We start from the raw sequence: 21,009 nt of genomic DNA on the forward strand, positions 1-21,009 counted from the left end.
TAGTGAGCCCAAAAGTCTCTACACCAGGGGACTGCTGTGACGTGTCACTAGATACGTCATTACGTTCCGCTCAGAGGCTATGGCGCTTCCTGACTGGATAATAACACTGGTAGCCACTTCATCCTTCATCTGTTTTTGTTTGTGCCTTCGCTACAGACGGACAGGACAGGTGTTTTGGAGAAAATTGTTCAGCAAGATAATGGCCCGAACGGAGAAGCCCTTGTTCCGAATAGCGTGAGTATGGCGCCACTTTCCTTGGCGACAGGGATTTCTGTCGTTTCCTTGGCGATTCTCTTGGCGTAGCTTAGCAACATCTAGCCATTTTTATGTGCCATAGATTTATCCTACGTAATTTAATTTAGACAAGACAATGTGAAAAGTGCAGCTGTTGGTATTCTGCTGTGAGGCTCTTCTTCTCGCGATAATGGCTTTTTTTTTTTCATCAGCATATGCTGCAGTGGCTTCAACTTTATTTTATGAGACGTTGTTTGCATACCAACCATTTAAGTTACGTCAATTGTGCTCATTCAACAAACCAAAGAAATGACAGTAACTGCATGGCGGGGTTAATGATGTTAACAGCTTTTACTATCGGGACATAACATTTCCAATTGTCTCCCAGGTACACACTCTACACTAAGACCAGACTTGGCTACATGTACTACAAACGGCAAATGCGGAAAGCTCGTGAAAATTACCCTGGAGGGCATTCAACTACAGATCCCGTGGAGTTCAGTGGTATATGCAACAATTACTGGTTTAACTGGGTGACACTGGGCCAGACAATGCCTTGCTGTCACACGCTGTACATACCATAGAAGCAATTGTTATTAATATCAATACAAAATTCTAGCATTTGTTTCATTAAAGATGGATATTTTTTATTAGTGCGTGTTTAATGTTGTACCGAATAATTATTATGTCATTTCTTTCTTGCCCACAGGTGTTAAAATAATTCCTATCTCTGTGCTCTCTGACAACTACAGCTACCTTATCATTGACAGAGCCTCGAGCATCGCAGTCGTTGTAGACCCTGCAGACCCTCAGACAGTTCAGGTGAGTGCCTCTGATGTCACTTATGTGTCTTTGAATGGGTTAATAGATTTAGGCTATTGTGCTGAAAACAGCAATCAGTAACTGTGTAGTTAGTTCCAAGGGAAAAGTTTTTTTTCTCTTCAGAACATGTTGCTGCAGAGAAGTCTGGACATGCCAGATATTGCCTGATATTAGTGAAACATGATTGCTTTGCTTCTAGTTCAGCATTATTTTGTATATGTACCACAACTCTGAATATCCTTTAAGGTATTATATGAAATGTATAATATCCAGTATTAAGATATTTAAGATAACGTAACATTTTTTAGGGGAGCTGGAATAATACTATTAAAGTGTGATGATTGTCATTCAGTTCAAAGTCAGTTTAGTAACACGTACAGGACATAGATGGGGTTAAAATGTATAAATAGTGTGAGTTACAAACAATATATGAAAGCCTGTATAGAATTATTGCTGTATTTATAAAAGTATGAGGTGTGTAAACAAAAAATATGAGTTGTTGAGAGCTTGATTGTAATTGTAGGGCTCAATGACATTAGAGCCTCTCTCTCTTACAGCTGGTATCTCTGCACTGTCATTCTTCTGCTACCTTACAACCATGTGTTTTACTTCAGCTGCAGCTGTTGACTGTCAGTAGCCAGCTGTTGTGAATGAGTGTGTTTTGTATCCATGGTATCTCTCCTTATTAAATACACAAGTATAATAACGCTTTTATGTGTCATGAATCTGAAGTGTTGACTGAAGGTTTTACCAACACCCGATTTATTTTTATTTTTTTTAATTTCAGGCAGTCCTCGAGGCAGAAGGAGTAATGTTAGAAGCAATACTGTGTACACACAAGCACTGGTGAGTTTCATGTAATTTGTATGTATAAAAGGAGTAGGGGGGAAGATTGTACAGCATAGTATTGTGATATTTTACATAGTATTATTAAATTGATACAGGGACACCAAATATTGATATTTTATTTTGGAAATACTATGAACAAGAGGGCTTATCTCACCTTATAAGAGGCAACCTTTCTGCAAACAGATGCAGTCTGGCTTGGACTGAGTAGAATTACTATGAGAGAGATTGTAAATGTATAAATGCAGAGAGATTGCCAACATCTTGCCATCAGTCTGAACAAGTCTTTATTAATGATTACAACTTGAAGGGACTTAAACTCAGTGGGCTGCCAGCTCATTGTATTCTAGAAAAGGAAGGTTGATCAGTACAAATATAATAGTTTAATGTGGCTATTAACTATTTATCACAGTAAATTGCTGCAATATCAGAAACAGATTGGATGTCATTGCCAACTTGACCCCATTCAATATGACACTGGTAACATTTATAGTAGGTCTTAGTGACAGTTTTGGTGTGCTTTACCATCTGCTTTTGTAGCAAAAAATTCCTGAGGTAACTTTATCTTATTGGATAAGACAGATATTGAAAATGTTTAACTTCGAGAACATAATTTGCAGTTGAAGGTAAAAAAATCTAAATATATGTTATTGTGATTATAATACAAGACTCAGCATGTCACAAAAGGTTAAAAAACCATACAATAATTAGTATAGTATAATAATAATGTGATTCCTATCTGTAACACAGGGAATTAGAGCTAAATATTGGAGATTAAAAGAATGCCATGCATTTGTATGTATAGACATTTTCCCCACATTTTGAAAGTCCTGCCTTCAGTTTGATTAAAATAAACAATCTGTTTAAAAAAAGGTACTTTGTATCTGTAATGTGTGGATATTGTCTAAATTGCTGCGTGAACCTTCTTTGTGATCCGTGTACAGGGACCACAGTGGGGGAAACAAAGGGTTGAAAAGGCTGCACAGCTCATGCCGAGTTTATGGAAATGCAGCTGATAACATTCCCGGCCTCACGCAGTAAGTCCCAGCTTGCACAGTATAGCACACTGACTGGCTTTGAATCATTCTTACTGTACTAAGTCCTGTTTTCTTCCCTCTGTCAGTAGTCGTAGCAGCTGACTTCACACTAAATTATCGTGGTTCTAGTGACTGTCTGTTTTCTTGTTATGTGTGAGTGGTTGTAGGGGTTATTTTAGGACTTCCAAACCACCAGACTAAAGATTTTTTTTCCTAATAATATTAAAATAATATGGGAAAGTAGTAGTTTTTGCCCCTTTTGCTCAACTGGTACATTTCAAAAATAGACATCTATTTCGGTTATTTTTAATCTTTTAATTTTCAGTAAAAATCAGCAACTCCACACTTCTTGGTTTAGGTTTTTTCATTACTTTTTTTTTTCCTTCCAGCCCGCTTTCACACAATGACTCGGTAACAGTTGGGCGTATGCACTTTAAGGCCCTCTTTACCCCTGGACACACAGTAGGCCACATGATCTACCTCTTGGATGGTCAAACAGTCGGTGCCCCCTCCAGCCTCTTCTCTGGTGACCTGGTGTTTCTCTCAGGATGTGGTAAGTTATGCAGAAAACCAGATCAAGAAGGATTATTCTAGTTGTTGTTTGCTTCCTTTTTTTTTCAGAGTTACTGAAAATGCAGGATGAAATAGTTTGTTTAATGTGGAGTCATTCTACATGTAACGCAAGCTCTGGGTTTTACTGGCTCAAAATTGTTCTCTACAGGGAGTGACTATGCATGCAAGCACAATTTGTCTGCACGTGTTACCTTAACAGAAGTCTATGCAGTGCCCTCTTATTCCTGGCCATTTGATAATCAAAGTATGTTATGCTTGAGTAAATGCAACTTAAAAAAACACTGGTGTGGCATTTTTAGAGTTTTTGTAGGCTTTTTTTTCTATACTGTAAAAATGCTGAAATCTGAGAACCTGATGAGTCTAAACACATAATAATAGCTCAAGGTCAGCTAGAAAGCTTAAGTGTGATACAAAGGAAGAGTGATTTTGACTTAATTGTTCTATGTGATATATATAAAAACACTATGTGTCATCAGTGTTTCAATCAGTGCAATTATAAAAAGGACCTTTGACCTGATGCCTTTTCTGCATTCATATCTGTCATTATCGGTTCACATGCAGATTACCTCATTTAGATGCAAGTTTAACATTGCTAATGCAAGTCAGCACCATCTTAACTGAATACTGCTGCATGCAAATTACACCTTTTCATATTTCACTGGAAATGCTGATTAAATTTCCCTTGCATAACTTAATGTAACATAGTTTTTGTTTGATAAGACTGTAACAGTTGCTGTTGTAATGCAGTGTATCACCACATGGCGGCGCCACCTGTCTCATGACTGGTGTGTCACCCCCTTTTTGTTCTTCTTCGCACTCTCCCTGTAATGGATGCTCCCGTGTGTACGCGGACTAGTGTGCTCTTTAGTAATGTGTGGTAGAGGTGGCATTTTTATTTTTGATATTGTAAATAAATGAGTACTTTTGGAAAGTCAGAAGCTGTTGCTCATTCGCTATCCACCTGCACACCTCCGCGGCTGACTTCATCTCCACCGCACGTTACAACTGGCGCCCGAACTTTTTCCCTTGGACTTCAGACGATTTTTGTATCCCGCCGAGGATTCTTCTCTTCTAACACGTGAACTGTCTCGGAAATCTTCTCCCTTTTGCGGACGCTCCGACGTTTTCCCCAGCCATGGCCGCAGCCTCAGCTCAGGTGGGACCCGACTAATCTCTGGATACCGCGGTGTGCCGCTGCTCCGCTTGAAAAGAAGGAAAAAGAGAGAAGCTGACTCCGTGTCGTGTATGGACTCTGTGGATCTGTTATTTGGACATGCTGTTGGTTTCGTCTTCTAAGGATTAATTCTTCTGTGGGGAGCCTGGACATGAACATTTCTGCTGGCCTTTCATTCCCCTTCCCTCTGCTGAGACTAGACGGACTGTAGCGCATGTAAGTGATAACTTGGCCGACTACAACTGTTAGTGCTGGTCTTCGGCTCAGTATAACGAAACGATTTAAAACTAATCTTGCATTGAGCTCTAGTGTTGCAGACATGCTATTGTAATAACATGGTTGTGATCACTTCAGTCAAATTTTAGTTGTTGGGTGACGTTTTCATATGTGGTTTTTCCGATTTTAGTCCTGAACGGCATTTTTGCAGTTTTGTCTTTCTAGTCTGACCTAACTGACTCTTTTACTGCTATATAAATGACTGCACTGTGTGCTGGAGCAGCTTAAATTTTTTTGGAAATCGCAATGGCACTCTACCCGGATGAATCTGACTCAGACATGGAACTTAACTCATTGCCAATGTGCCAGATAGTTGAAAATGTGACTCCTAGCCTTAGTGAACAAGTGGTGGAGTTAAGAACTGAGGTGAATAGGCTTAGTGATTGTTTACGTGAGTCACTGAACATACAGCAGAGTTTACTAAAGCAGTGGGACCAACTCACAACGGGGAACTCTCTCCCTCCCGCAGTCCCACAGTCTCCTGTTTTCCCAGTGGCCACATCGACACCTCATGTTCCTGCGAGGGACAAAACTGAACCCACCAACAGTACCAATCCGTTCCTGCCCAGCAACCCATTTCAACCTACAAATCCTTTCCTCCCATCTCACTCACTCGAGCTCAGCAGCACTTCCAGAGTGATTGCGGCAGCTTTACATCACGCCAAACTGGAGCCTCCTGTGTATGCTGGGGATGACAAAGTGCAACCTGAGGACTGGTTAAATGCAGTTGGCACATACAAAGCCTCATTAAACCTAACCGATGGGCAATTGCTAAACGAACTGCCACACTTTCTTGCAAAAGAGCCCGGGAAATGGTTCAAGGCATTGAGCTCCCACATCACGTCATGGGCTCAATTCTGTCAACTGTTTAAGACAGTTTTTCTGCCCTCCGACAGCCAAGAACGCATCCTGAGAGGGATATTGGATCGTGTTCAGGCTCCGGACGAACCGCTCCCAACCTTTGTTGCCCACATGTTGAGCGAGTTTGACAAACTAAAGAGCCCTCCACCTGAAAAAGACAGAATCGACCTAATTAGTAAACATGCTCTTGAAAAATACAGAGTTGCCCTGTACGGCGCTGATGTCACTTCTGTAATGGACCTGCTGCTGCGTGCTCATGAGCTTCACTCAGTGCTTGGACCACATAGACCACAGCCTCCTTCGTGTGGCAAAGAAAACTATAAGCCTGAACCTTACTGCTTCAAATGCTCCCAGCCAGGGTTCACTACACGCACCTGCCCAAACTGTAACACCCAACCTCATTTGCCACAACGACCCTCAAACTCCGCTAGGCATGGCCCGGTCCAGCCATTGCCGGCGCCTGGCCCCTCTGACCCAGGCCACGAAAGGTTGGAATTAAGCAGCACTGCATCCCAGCCGCAATACAAGCAGTCGGGAAACTCCAAGGGGGGGAGGACATTTCACAGAGGCCAACCTTCCCCCAGTTACTAACGGAGCCTCACATGCCCCATTCACTGCAGGGTGGACACAGTCTTGGACACTTGGAAGACAATTTTTCACAAGTCCACTGGAATACCCCACTAAGAACGAAAGTGAACTTCAATGCTTCATCTGTGGATGCTACCCTCGACACGGGCGCTTCCCTCTCAGCTGTACGACCAGATCTCATTCAAGTAAATGACTCTTACCCTAGAAACACAAGTGAGTGGAATGGTCCTGCAGTTAACCTCGCCAATAATGCTCCCTGCATCCCTGAGGGTGTTATTTGGCTCAATATTGGATTCATGAACAAGAACTTTTACCAGCGTTTTGCAATAATACCGGATTTGTCTTCTCCTTTCATTCTGGGAATGGATTTTATGGCAAGAGCTTCTGTTTCTATTCACATTCCCACTAGAACAGTCTGCATTGAGGACATCCCCTGCCCACTCGCAGACGATGAAGAGGACCTTCCAAATGATTACTCGCATTCGCCTGGAGCACTGATGTCTTTGGACTTGATTCGCTCAGACTTAACAGCCAAACTGTCTGAAGCAAGCCTCTCAGAGAACAACAAGGATGCTTTACTCAATCTGCTAAGCAAGTTTAGCTCCTTGTTTGATGGTCATCTTGGTCGAACGGCTCTCACTGAGCACGCCATAGAGACTGGCAATGCAACACCTGTCAATCTCCCACCCTATCGCACGTCACCTGCTAAGAAACGTGTGATTGAAGAACAAGTGCAACAAATGTTGAAGGACAACATCATTGAACCTTCCACAAGCCCTTGGGCAGCTCCTGTAGTCATTGTCAATAGAGCGGCCGCGGAACCAAGGTTTTGTGTGGACTTTCGAGGGCTCAACCAAGTTACCCGAAAAGACTCTTATCCCCTGCCTCGTGTGGATGAGTCTTTGGACTTTCTGGCGCGGGGAAAGTTTGTCACGACATTGGACTTAGCGCGAGGCTATTGGCAGGTTGCTGTAGCAGAAGACTCCAAGCCTAAAACTGCCTTCATCTCTCACTGCGGTCTCTTCCAGTTCCGGGTGCTGCCCTTTGGGCTCTGCAACGCGCCTGCAACTTTTCAGAGGCTCATGAACTCTGTGCTTGCTGGCCTCATTTACAAAACGTGCGCAGTCTACCTGGATGACATTGTTATCGCCTCACCTACCTTTGAACAGCACTTGGTGGATCTTGAGGAGGTGCTGGGCAGACTCCAGGCTGCTGGCTTGTCATTGAAGCTCAAAAAGTGCCAATTCTGCCTTGATGAATTCACCTTTCTCGGGTACCGCATCACATCATCAGGTGTTAAACCCGATCCAGACAAAGTAAAGGCGGTTAAGGAGTTTGATACCCCGACCTCAGTGAAACACGTCCGTCAGTTCCTTGGCCTGACTGGCTATTATCGGCGCTTCATTCAGAATTACGCCCGCCATGCCGAACCTCTTCACGCCATCACCAGAAAGGACAATGCCTTCCACTGGGACGACAGCTGTCAAAGAGCCATGGACACTTTGAAAGACCATGTCACATCAGCCCCGATCCTGTCATTTCCAGACTTCAACCGTCCCTTTTCCATTCACGCCGATGCATGTGACATTGGTCTCGGAGCAGTGTTGATGCAAAAGGATGACAAGGGTCGTGAGTATGTTGTGGCTTTTGCTAGTCGCTCCATTCACAAAGCTGAACTCCCCTACTGCACTTCAGAGAAGGAGTGCCTTGCTGTGATATGGGCCCTGGAACACTTCCGCCCATATGTTGAAGGTGTTCATGTTACTATCTTCACTGACCACAACAGTCTCAGGTGGCTCATGTCTCGTCAAAACCCAACGGGCCGACTCGCCCGCTGGTCACTTCGCTTGCAGGACTTTGATTTCACAATAGTGCACAAACCTGGTGCACAAAACAAAGTTCCCGATGCACTGTCACGCAACCCTTTGCCTCTGACCTCTGACAGGCCGACAGATCTTTTACCAGATCATGCTGTCATGGGCAGCCTGGACATTCGTACTCTGCCCCCCGTCATTCTGGCTGACCGTTCACAATTGAGACAGCTGCAGTTAGATGATCACGTCGCAGGTCCACTCCTCAGAGACATTGAAGCAGACTCTCTGAACAGCTCAGACAGTGCCACCTTGTTACAGTATGTCGTGTATGACTCTCTTTTGTATTACAGAGACCCCAAGTCCACATGTGCTTTGCACCCTTTGAAAGAGCTGAAACTGTTTGCCCCTACTTCCATGAGAGGCACCTTGCTGGACTATTACCATGACCACCCCACAGCAGGTCACTTGGGTGTTTCTAAGACACTGGCTAGACTGCGCTTTAGGTTCTTTTGGCCCAAAATGGCAGCTGATGTGAAGCGCTATGTGACTTCATGCTCAGTGTGCCAACTCACCAAGCCAAGTCAGAAAAAAGCAGCCGGTCTTATGGTTCCTATTGTCCCCCAGAAACCCTGGGAGTATGTTGGTGTGGATTTTGTTGGACCACTGCCCCGCACCCCCGCTGGTAATGCATATTTGATCGTGTTTGTTGACTATTTGACTAAATGGGTTGAAGCCAGTGCTGTCAAAGAAGCTACATCTCAGGTAGCAGCTGGTAAATTTGTCACTGACATTTTTGCTAGACATGGTACACCCACTTACCTGATTTCTGACAGAGGGTCTCCTTTTGTGAGTGAGCTTTTTGAACATGTTGTTTCTGCCTTAGGCTCGGTGCACAGACTAACTACGGCTTATCACCCTCAGACGAATGCTACTGAACGTGTCAACCGGACTCTGAAAACTGCGATCCGCGCTTATGTAGGTGATAAACACACATCATGGGACAAGTTTCTCCCTCAGATTTGCTTTGCTCTGCGTACCGCCCCCCATGACAGTACAGGTATGACTCCTGCCATGATGCTTTATGGTCGTGAGTTAGACACCCCGCTTGACCTTATCACTCAGCCTTCTACAGCAGGTGTTGATGAACCGGGTGTACCTTACCCTGAGACTCTGAGAGCCTCCCTACAGGAAGCTCACGACCACGCCAAAGCAGCTCTGGACTATAGCCATGACAGACAAAAACATTACTATGACTTGAGACATCGACATGCCACGTTTCGTGTTGGTGACCTTGTGAGAGTTAAGACGCACCCCAGGTCGGACGCTCAGTCTAACTTTACTGCTAAACTTGCACCACTGTTTGAGGGACCATTGTGTGTATCTCAGAGACTCAGTGATGTTAATTACAGGCTCACTTGGGTGGACTCCGGTGTGGATGCAGGTGTTTATCATGTTGTGAACATGCAACCGTTCCATACCTGGGACTCTCTCACTTCCAAAGAACATTCTGTTTCATCGCCTGCTGGGAGAGAGACCGCAGAGGATCTGAACTCTGACTCTCAGGCCCACCCTGGCCCCCCTGCAGACACTGACATTGACTCTGAGCCATTCCCCTTTGATTTACCGGACATTGACTCTTCTTCTGGTGTGGGCGCTGTTTCAGACAGTCTTTCACCCAGGTCTGTTCAGCACCCAGCTGCTGGTGGACATTACAATCTCAGGCCCAGACGTTGCCCCAGAATTACGTCTGGCTGGAACAACAAAAGATGGACTAATGATTTTCACACAACCAGGCTTGATCTGAAGTGAAATGTTTTGGTTAAACCTGTTTGATGCTGTCTTGTTGCGTTGCTATTTTGAGTCATGCTATGTAGCTGTTTCTGTTTGCTCTACTTAATCCGGTTTTATGGCTCTTTATTGAGTTAAGGTTCATTCTTGGCATTTACTTGAAAAAAGTGCAAAAAAAAAAAAAAAGGAAAAATGATTTTCCACTGTACATATTCATCTTGCTTTCACCAAATTAATTTTTAAATGGTCTTTTGCCCTGTGTGTGTGCGCCAATCTTAGCTGTAACCTCTATGTATAGGGTACTGTTAAGTGTGGTGTGTGCTTTTTCAGCTGTGTACGGCTGAGGACAGCCTTTTTCTCACCAGGGGGGACTATGTAACAGTTGCTGTTGTAATGCAGTGTATCACCACATGGCGGCGCCACCTGTCTCATGACTGGTGTGTCACCCCCTTTTTGTTCTTCTTCGCACTCTCCCTGTAATGGATGCTCCCGTGTGTACGCGGACTAGTGTGCTCTTTAGTAATGTGTGGTAGAGGTGGCATTTTTATTTTTGATATTGTAAATAAATGAGTACTTTTGGAAAGTCAGAAGCTGTTGCTCATTCGCTATCCACCTGCACACCTCCGCGGCTGACTTCATCTCCACCGCACGTTACAAGACGTGAAATAATTTAATGAGTTGCGTCAAAAAGTACTTCAAATATATACTTAATTATAATATTGTATATTTAGTGGCCTGTTTTGGTTACCTTGTAATGCCAATGGCTTTTTTTTAACATGTTCTTTAATATACAATAGATTTTGTATAGCAATTTAGTGGCTGCCTGGTTTAGCAATTAATACATTTGCTTTATGCACCAAATATTGAGACCAGCAGGAGACACATACCCAGCCCTGGGTAAAATCTACGTGTGGATCCATCTGATGTGATGACCCCTTTGGGAAATAAGAGAGAAGCTGAAAGTATTATACAGAGTTTGTACAGTAGTTTGTGTCTTAATAGCCAGTGGTCATCCTCATGATCTTTGACAAATTGGACATTTTTATCTTCCAACTAACCAATTTAAAAATCTAACTCTAGCAGTAATGAAAATATCCTGGTAATACTAAAGATTAGACCATATGAATGCTTCAGGAACCCTGTTTGGAAATTGGAATCTCTTTGTTAACCTGTCTTTATTGTTTCTAGGGAGAATGTTTGAAGGCAGTGCAACAACAATGCTGTCATCTCTGGACACAGTTGGCTCCTTGACTGATGATACTCTTTTATGGCCTGGTAGGAGAATCTTTTCAGTTGTCTGATTCAGTGTCAAAAAAATGATGTTTGTGTGCTGCGGATGAAGTTGTGGTTTTAATGTCTTTGCTTTTAAAAAAGAGTGTTTTATCTATATACAGCCAAACCATAAGAACAGGTTGCATAGGGAATTCTTTGGTTTGTAGGCTTTTAAGTATGGTTATACATGTGCCTGTGATATTTTTCTTGTGTGTCCACTGGCTGTCCCGCAGGTCATGAGTATGCAGAAGACAACCTGCTGTTTGCTGCTGAGGTTGAGCCGCACAACACAGCCAGGGAAAACAAATATCAGTGGGTGCTGCAGCAGCGAGGCCAGAAGCTGTGCACGGTGAGAATGATGTATCACCATTGTTATGCCTCTCAAGCGAGCCATCCCAGGATTCATGTTGTCCAACACCTGAAATAAGGGCTTATCAGTTGCGTACAGCGTACGTGCTGACAGCACTCTTGAGTGCACACCGCCCTCTCGCTTTCCCCTCTTCCAGGCTCAGTCGAGTCCATCTGTGATATAGTCTGCAGCAGAGCAAAGGTTTGCTGTTCAGTGAAGTGCCCATCCTGAATTTAGATTAGTTTTTTATCTGTTATCAATACATGCCTCTAAAGGCAGTTTCACAAGATTGGAGCTTCCAGTTGATGATTTCCACTCCCAAAACTTATTGAATGACTATAACGTTTCCTCTGCAGTCTGCATGTTTTGGCTAATTTCAGATTTCACACGTAGTCTTTTTCTTATTTATGTCTCCTGAGTTTGATCTTTGAGTATTATTTATTAAAAAGATCAGATATATAGTACACTAAAAGAAACATGCATGAAAACTGTAAAGTTTTACTTATAGCAGAGCTGCCTGAAGGTGATGACTTAAACTTCTGAAACACTGTATCTGTATTTGACCAAATGTATCAGCAGCTGTGGCACTGCTATGGGCAGAAATCTGTGCCATCAGAAACTGAATTTGAATATGTTAAATTTGAATTTGAATTACTCGGATTGAATCTGAATTGTAACTTGAATGAAAGCTTTTGAAAACTGAATTTGAATTAGTCTAATTTGAAATTGAATTTATGGTTTGAAAATGAATTGATTTGCTTTGAAACTGCATTTTATCCTTTAAAAATTCAGCTCTCGAATAATTTCAGATTCACTTCTCACCATTCAGTTTCAGTTCTACAATTCAATTTCAGTTCCAAAATTCAGTTCTTTGGGACTTACATCCGGTTCCGGTTCAAGCGCAGATTAATAGAACTACAGACTGATAGCGTTACTGACGGAATCTACAGCGTCTTGAGCTGAATTAAGACTTCAGAAGTCATTCGTCACGTCGAATGACCAGCGGATAAACTCTCAGGTTGGTAATAAATGTATTACATGTATAAGAACAAGCGTCATGTTAACAAATGATAGCCGTACAGTAACCTTTATGCTTATTGTAGCTGCTAGCTAAAAACGCTAATTTAGCCTAGTTTGCCCTGGATTCAGCTTTGACAAACAAATATGATCGACTGTTTCTAGTAGAATTCCAAAGTTGTCATCTTGTACCCTGTCAGAGCCCTGTATGCTTGCAGAGACCCCTACAGTAGGGAAACATGCAAAACGCTGTCCAAACCTTTGTATTTGAGCTTTATTTATGTCTTACACAGCATCCCAACTCTTTAGCTAACTTAATAACTTTAGCTAAAGTGAATAGTTAGTCTTATTCATTAGTGCAGCGTTACTGGATCACCTCTGTTTGAAGTGATATAATATGATATACAACTATCACTGTGTTTAACTATCATAATAATTCTTAGGGTACTGAGTGCATGCTTAATTAGATTTTTTTTTTTTTAAACATACTGCTCCATTGCTATGTTTGACAGGCTGAAGTTGTCGGGTCACCTCCTAAATCGACCATCTTTTACAGGTGTTTTGTGCCAGAAATGGAGTGTCCACTGAAGACTGAAGATACTGAATCTCTACGCCGTGCCATTGATCCCTCCAGTGCCTTCATCTAGACAAGAGACATTAACTTAACCACTCTCACATGCTCTGTACCTACATCACCTTCCCTGACAGTCGTAGCTTGGCTCATCTGAGGGTGAAATTATAAGAATGTGTTATTTTGCAAAGTGCTCTCTAGGGTTCCTAAATAAAATATGGCATTGAGGTCATTTCTTTTGAATTAATCCCTTCTTCTGAAATATAAGAACCTCTCCTGGTTTAAATGGCACTTTCTGTTCCTTACTTCCTGTTCCACTCCCAACCCCAAATAGATGCTGACAAGCTGACACAGTAACATGGAAGAGGGAGAGAAGCTGGAAAGGACTACTACAAATAAACCCAATGCCTAACAATGAAAAATGTAAAATAATAACAATAATAATAATAATAAAGATAAAAGATGAAGTAACAAGTTTTTTGTTTTTTTGTTTATTCCAAATGATCATCCAGATGTCTGTGACATGTGATGACAAACACCATAATGGAAGGCCTTTGTCATCACATGCTTAAACTCATCATATATTTTTGCATATGCTGAACAGGCAGTCAGACATGCTGTAACTGTGGGGTAGAAAACTGCATGAACACCATACAGCAGGGGTCTCAAACTCCAGTCCTCGAGGGCATGGAAAAGTTGCATGAAACCGGCCCTCGAGGACTGGAGTTTGAGACCCCTGTCATATTCCATATGACAGGTGTGGTTGAACTTCATGAAGACTGAAGTTTCTCTTCTCTTCTGGCAGGACAGGAATGTGGCCTTGTCCTGTGAGCCACCGTAAGGATGTACTTAGAGTAGAACTGGACTGTCACCGGCCTCAGGCTCTTCACCTTTTCAAAGACAAAGCAGTCATTTAGATAAAATATTAGATATTGTTTACCTGTAAATGCACAAAGAGAATTTAGAAATGTAATTATTGTCAAGAGTGAACAAGCACTGATAGTGTAATTCACAGCTGTGGCCAAACGTTTAGAGAATGAGAAGTGTTGTTTGTTTATTTACAAAGTTTGCTGTTTCAGTGATAGTTGTATATAATATTATATCACTTCAAACAGAGGTGATCCAGTAACGCTGCACTAATGAATAAGACTAACTATTCACTTTAGCTAAAGTTATTAAGTTCGCTAAAGAGTTGGGATGCTGTGTAAGACATAAATAAAGCTCAAATACAAAGGTTTGGACAGCGTTTTGCATGTTTCCCTACTGTAGGGGTCTCTGCAAGCATACAGGGCTCTGACAGGGTACAAGATGACAACTTTGGAATTCTACTAGAAACAGTCGATCATATTTGTTTGTCAAAGCTGAATCCAGGGCAAACTAGCTAAATTAGCGTTTTTAGCTAACAGCTACAATAAGCATAAAAGTTACTGTACGGCTATCATTTGTTAACATGACGCTTGTTCTTATACATGTAATACATTTATTACCAACCTGAGAGTTTATCCGCTGGTCATTCGACGTGACGAATGACTTCTGAAGTCTTAATTCAGCTCAAGACGCTGTAGATTCCGTCAGTAACGCTATCAGTCTGTAGTTCTATTAATCTGCGCTTGAACCGGAACCGGATGTAAGTCCCAAAAAACTGAATTTTGGAACTGAAATTGAATTGTAGAACTGAAACTGAACGGTGAGAAGTGAATCTGAAATTATTCGAGAGCTGAATTTTTAAAGGATAAAATGCAGTTTCAAAGCAAATCAATTCATTTTCAAACCATAAATTCAATTTCAAATTAGACTAATTCAAATTCAGTTTTCAAAAGCTTTCATTCAAGTTACAATTCAGATTCAATCCGAGTAATTCAAATTCAAATTTAACTTATTCAAATTCAGTTTCTGATGGCACAGATTTCTGCCCATACACTGCTGTGACTCACTCGGTTAAGCAGGTCCTTTGAATAAAAACTAAATGCCATGCGGCGTGGACACCCAAGTTTGCGAATGTGAGAACTTAAGAACGAGTAAAGTAGGATTTTAAAATTGATACCACAGGTGCATCTACTCAAAATCTCGGACAAGAATATCAGTTACCTCGACCTCAAGGTCAAGGTCAGAGGTCAAGTTTTCTAAATATCTTGTGAGCACAATAACTCAAGAAGGAAGTCACCTAGGATTCTCAGCTTCATGCCATAGGTGCAGCTACTAAAAGTCTTGGACAGGTTTAAATCCTGGAGATCTTGACCTCAAAGTCAAAGGTGACCTTTCCTGAAAAGCATCTAGGATTTTCAAATTAAGGTTGATGCATTTGCTAATTCCAGATCTCATTGGCGGATTTTAAACTGTTATTGGTAAGGGATAGAAAGTCTGACTTAACAGATTGTTTTTGGCTTGTCACAGTAGGAACAAACCAAGCATTATTAACAATTAACCGAGTTTTATTCAAGCATCCCTTTGTGCCGTGATGTTGCAAAATGGAAGCAGATGTCTAGGAATCCAGCTTGAGCTTTTCCTGTTGTGATACATGTCTGCTTTATTTAGGTTTATTGCCAAATTAACGTCAGTGTATCCTGGTAACAAATTAGCTGCTGTGTTTCTTAATACTCACGGTGATGCCATCTGCAGAAATGCATTTCCTGTTTTGTGATGGGGAAGAGAGTAACAGAAATCACTTGTTTTATCTTCTATGATAGAAGGCCTTATCAGCTGATTTATTTATTTTTAATCTTTCTGCAAATGATTGACACTGTTTAATCAAGAGCCTTTGAGATGAGCTGCGTTTTGACGTGCTCTTTATTTCCAGTGTCCCTCCACGATTGGAGATGAGAAGCAGTACAATCCTTTTCTGCGCAGCCACTCTGCAGAGCTCCACCTGGCTCTGGGTGTCCAGCAATTCCAGGAAGAAGACTGGACCCAGTTTAGGGCAAGGGTGCTGGAGGAACTGCGAAAACGCAAAGACCTCTACAACAGGAGATAGTACTACCAAGACATCCACTAAACTTTAGGGAACAGCAGATTGAGCTCAGCTGCACCAGGCATTGGTACAAAAGCAGCTATTTGCAGGTGAAAGCTAATAATAAACTGATCTCTAAAGGTACTGTAGAAACAGTTTGATCTATTCTCTCAATATTAAGGGGCATTAAGTAGTTTCTGACCTGTAGCCCTGTAGCCAGGATGGTAACCACAACTTCGTTATTACATAATACTCATTAATAGTTCTGTTACCTCTCCAAATGCTGTAAACTACAGTCATTTTTTTGTTCATGAGAAGAGCAGTGCTTTTGTCTTTACTTTTAACATAGGATGTAAATAATATTGTTTTGCATTACTAGAGCATAGACATTTTTTTCTTATTGAGGTTTTTTTGAAACACAGGGTGATAACAATGCACTACACTGAACCGTTAACATGTTAGGTACTGATTTGTTTACTCAATAGTAGTTTTTAGAACAAGTAACAAATTGTATTTAAAAGGTTTCTGAGACAATCTTTGGTACACACGCTGTATTTGTTACCCTGGTTTCAGACTTACAGTGATGCTGAAGGGTAATTATGTTCTCCCCAAAGACTGACAGTTTGGGATTTGAGTATTTGACTGGGAGTATTTGATATTGTGATTTCAACATATTCTCCAAATTAATGCTAGGATTCATTTAATAAATCGCAAAGGCACTTTGCTGCTGGTACCTTGTGTCAAAGTGAGCACAATGTGACAAAAAAAAAGTCTGTACATTAATTTTTTTTAATAATAAATCAGTTTATTAATGCTGATTTTTTTTTTTAGTTTGACTTAAACAAACATTCATTCTTTGCAATGGTTGTGTTTGGGCTACTTGTACTGTTAGTTTTTTATTTTTTTTATTTTTTTTTGGTTTGATTTCCTCAAGAATTCATACATTATAGTTCATGTTATAATTGATGTGAAGAACGTAAACAAGTGGGCCAAAGACAAAAATGTATATTTTCTTGAACAGATCTCTATTGTGCCTGTGAGCAAATGATTTTTTGTGAACTTCTTGTTATCATTTTAAATTTGTTCACTCCCTGAATGTGAACTACAAAATATGTGAAGGATCTAACTGGTACTTAACTGTAATAAGACATGACTGAATTCATGTTGAAGGGACGGTTGAATTAAGACTGCATTTATAATGTGACTGTGGCAAAATAAATATTGTTTTTTGTTTTGGTGTTTTTGACCAATTAAAACCTTTGGAATGCAAAATTTATCTTTTTTTTTTTCTTTTCTTTTCTTGTTTTGGTTTGTTGGGTTGTTCGTTTGTTTGTTTGGTTGTTCGTTTGTTTGTTTGTTCGTTCGTTCGTTCGTTCGTTTTAACTGTATCGGATGATTTTCATGATGTGACTACTCTCAGCTTCTGCTAAATTGTTGCTTTTTTGGATTGCTTCATGTTCAGAAAACAGACCCAAACTTATTAAGCTTCCCCTTTATCGCGTCTCTCTCGTAGTCAAACTGTCATCGCTCTGCTATTAGCTCATCTTGCCAAAGGACTGTCCTTCCACAAGTCACAATAATTACTACTTCTATAGTATTGATCAGAATTTAATCAAACTTACCCACAATAATCATCTAATGGGTCTTCACCAAAATTGTGCTCAAGGACACTTTTATCATTTTTATAGGCACTTGTCCATGTTCACAGTATAACCTTCATGCATACTTCTTCCAGTCTCATAATATGTTTGCTTCTGATGTCTTGAACAGTAATCAATTTAAATCATATTTATCAGTCATTAACGTGTTCATGAACTTCATGAAGGGCCAAGTGTTGTGAAAGTTTGAAAGTATTGCTTTGCCACATGTGTTGCATACCACTCGTATCCCGTTAGACCGCAATGATCCTTATTGGTCGTGATAGTGGCAGGAATCGTCCCATTGTTTTACTCCCATATTCATAGATATTTCATGTTATTACTAGAGCAGCTACAGTCACGGTCTGGTCACATGGTCACTCCTCACAGTCTTTAGCATTTTAAAGTCTGTGACTGTGAGTGGAAAGTCACGTGACTGTACCCATCGATAAAGTGAGTTTTTTCCAGTTCTACCAGCTCTTCTCCATAGATTCAGTATTTTCATGCCACTGAAGTTCACATTTAAATAGTGAATCGGGTCTAAGACATTATGCAAAGATTGCCAAGCATCTTTTGGTCCTCATGTTGGTTGTTTGTAAAAACAAATTAGCCTAAAACTGATGTTAATTCGGACTTATTTAAAATTGTGCACAAAAACAGGTGTGTTACAGCAGCTGAGCTAAAAAGAAACTTTGACGTACAGTTTTTATGATCTAATCTTGCTGGAATTTAAACATGAAATTTCATAAGGGATTTGACTAGATTAGGATTTTATAAGAACATTTGATAGCAAAAAATGTGACAATACAGTGGAGAAAACAGTCCTCTTTTGCACATTTTGTTTTCCTTCTTTCTGTTGTTTTTTTTTTTATACAAAGGAAGTATAACGCAGTTTCTGTCTATGTGCAGAGGGCCAAAATGAAAAAGAAATAAATCTTTAAACTTTTGAGGGGGTTTGAAAGCGCTTCAGATTTCTGTGTTGCTCCTCCAGAAAAGCCTGTACCAGAGCACCTTGTCCCTTGGTGATTGTTGACTAAAATGTTATTCTGTTTGTTTGATGCAGACTCGCACCTTATTTGCATATGTTTGAGTTATGAATACTACCACATGGGAGACTGTTTTACTTCAGGTTATGTTTTAATGAGTAAGCATGAAAGTAAACTCTTCTATTAGAGCTGTGTAAGTGTTGTCTTTGCAAGCATTCAGAACTGACAGCTGAGATATTTTCCCCACTGCTAGAACTTCCCTCAACTGAAATAAGGGAATAACCTACTTTGTGTGGATGCAAGAGATGTTCTAAAAAAGGAATAGACGAACAGTAATAAAATATTACAGCAGGCTGTAGGATTACAATCCAGTAGTTTTTGTAATAACCAGATTTTATACCCTGTTTGTTTTTTGTTTTTTACAAAGGTAGAACTGGATTTATTAGAATTAAAACAAGAGCTATAATACAGTGCAAGTGAGAAGTGGTAAACTGTGGCACATTACAGGTTTAGGATTATGTATAATCAGTTAATATTGTGGGAGTTTATCACACAATCAAAGGAAAAACCTGCCTGCCAGCCAGTCTCCTTTTATGTTGGGTTCACTGTGAATAGAGTTATTCTGACAGATCACCTTGATCCCATCTATCCTGATGGGAGTGATCTCTTTCAGGATTACAGTTCCCTCCATCCATAAGGTTTGTGGTGTATGAAAATGACGCGTCCTTTGTAGTCAGTACATCTCAGCCCAGTTTAAACCCTGTAGATTTTATATTAGCAAATCTCTCTCACCATCATCAAAACAGTGAATGACAGAATATCTTTTTTAAGGACGGCTTTGCGTTGATCCTGCTGAGACCATACTAAGACACTTTATATGGTTTTATGGGTTTTTCCTTTGTGACCCAGTTGTAAATGTGCATTACATGGTTTGATTGATGTTTACAAAAGGACCATAACAGGCATGTTTTGTTGGTTTTCTTAAGGGTGCAGTGGTGTTAGTGACCCATGCACAAAGCCTGTATAATTATTATCGAAGGTTTTTATGTTTCAGGCCTGAAATTTTTTATTTCAGGGCAAATAAAGTTCTACCTTTAAGAGCTCTTCTCTTCTCTTCTCTTCTCTTCTCTTCTCTTCTCTTCTCTTCTCTTCTCTTCTCTCTTTGATGTTAGTTTTATTGATAATTAGTTACAAATAGAACAGGTATCACTTAATGACTGCTCTATCTATCTACTGCAGTAATCAAAGATATATCAGGCCCAGGTCTTCATAATCTTATTTTCTCACTAAAGAAGGTAATTTAGAATGTTTTCACAACATGGTTGCTAAACCCTTCAAGACTACATATCGTATAATGTGGTATGGGGTTTAGCTCAGGACGTAGAACATGTTATCTGCTAATCAGGAGGTTGGTAGTTCAATGACTTGATCAAAGGGTGGCTGTTTGAAGGGTGGCTGATCCAGTCTGCATGCCAAAGTATCCATGGGCAAGATACTGAATACCAAGTTGGAATGTGAAAGTTAGATCGAAAGCACTTAGCTTTAAAAAAAAAAATGTTATGATGTTTGATTTGACAAGAGGTGGAACTGAAGGTTGTACACTTACAGATGCAATGTTTTTCACTGGGAGTGACCACAATGAAATACATTAGAAATGAATACATCAAAGAGACAGCTCAGGCTGAGTGGTCTGGAGACAAAGTTAAGAGAGACAAGACTGAAGTGGTTTGGACATGGGTAGAGGAGGGAGATGGGATATATACTGGACAAAGAGTGTTTTAAATTGTGCTGCCAGGCAGGAGGAAAAAAGGAAGACCATAGAAAAGGTTCATGGATGTACTGAAGGACATGCAGAGATTTGGTGTGATAAAAGTGGATGCTCGAGATGGAGGAAGATCCACTGTGACGACCTCTAAAGGAAGCACCTAGAAGAAGTATGCTACTTAAAATAAATATACAAACAAACAAATAAATAAATAATGCAACAATATTAAAGCACAAAGAAGGGGTTTTAAGAAAAAAAGTGCAGATGTTTAGTTTGATTTATAGGAGACACATAAGGTAAAAAAGGGTTTTTTTATTTCTATAAGAGTTTGCAGTGGTATCATAAATGATATATTTTTAGTATTTATAATATTTAGCATATTATAAATTAATAACATAATAATTGATACAGTTAAAAGTCATCTTGAATTACTGTCCCACGTACACAAAGGC

At 40.6% G+C, this 21,009-nt stretch overlaps 2 protein-coding genes across 2 annotated transcripts in view; both read left to right on the forward strand.

The window, feature by feature from the left end:
* The window catches only part of LOC106097784 (serine/threonine-protein kinase pim-1), a 459,832-nt gene that overhangs the window by 400,748 nt on the left and 38,075 nt on the right, over positions 1-21,009 (forward strand). The gene's annotated exons all lie outside the window — the stretch shown is intronic.
* On the forward strand, positions 9-17,441 carry pnkd (PNKD metallo-beta-lactamase domain containing). Its single transcript, XM_003445399.4, has 9 exons — positions 9-234; positions 623-738; positions 944-1,056; positions 1,844-1,902; positions 2,847-2,939; positions 3,329-3,492; positions 11,202-11,288; positions 11,519-11,634; positions 16,020-17,441. The coding sequence occupies exons 1-9, from the start codon at positions 80-82 to the stop codon at positions 16,191-16,193; spliced, it is 1,077 nt and encodes a 358-aa protein (XP_003445447.1). The 5' UTR covers positions 9-79; the 3' UTR covers positions 16,194-17,441.

This window comes from Oreochromis niloticus, linkage group LG16 (genome assembly GCF_001858045.2).
Source record: "Oreochromis niloticus isolate F11D_XX linkage group LG16, O_niloticus_UMD_NMBU, whole genome shotgun sequence".
Taxonomy (NCBI): domain Eukaryota; kingdom Metazoa; phylum Chordata; class Actinopteri; order Cichliformes; family Cichlidae; genus Oreochromis; species Oreochromis niloticus.

Bases quoted from the DNA above. Each gene is read 5' to 3' on its own strand.
- pnkd (XM_003445399.4), top strand. From the start codon at position 80: ATGGCGCTTCCTGACTGGATAATAACACTGGTAGCCACTTCATCCTTC. The intron at 2,940-3,328 runs GTAAGTCCCAGC...TTTTCCTTCCAG, and splicing joins AACATTCCCGGCCTCACGCA to CCCGCTTTCACACAATGACT. The intron at 3,493-11,201 runs GTAAGTTATGCA...TATTGTTTCTAG, and splicing joins GGTGTTTCTCTCAGGATGTG to GGAGAATGTTTGAAGGCAGT.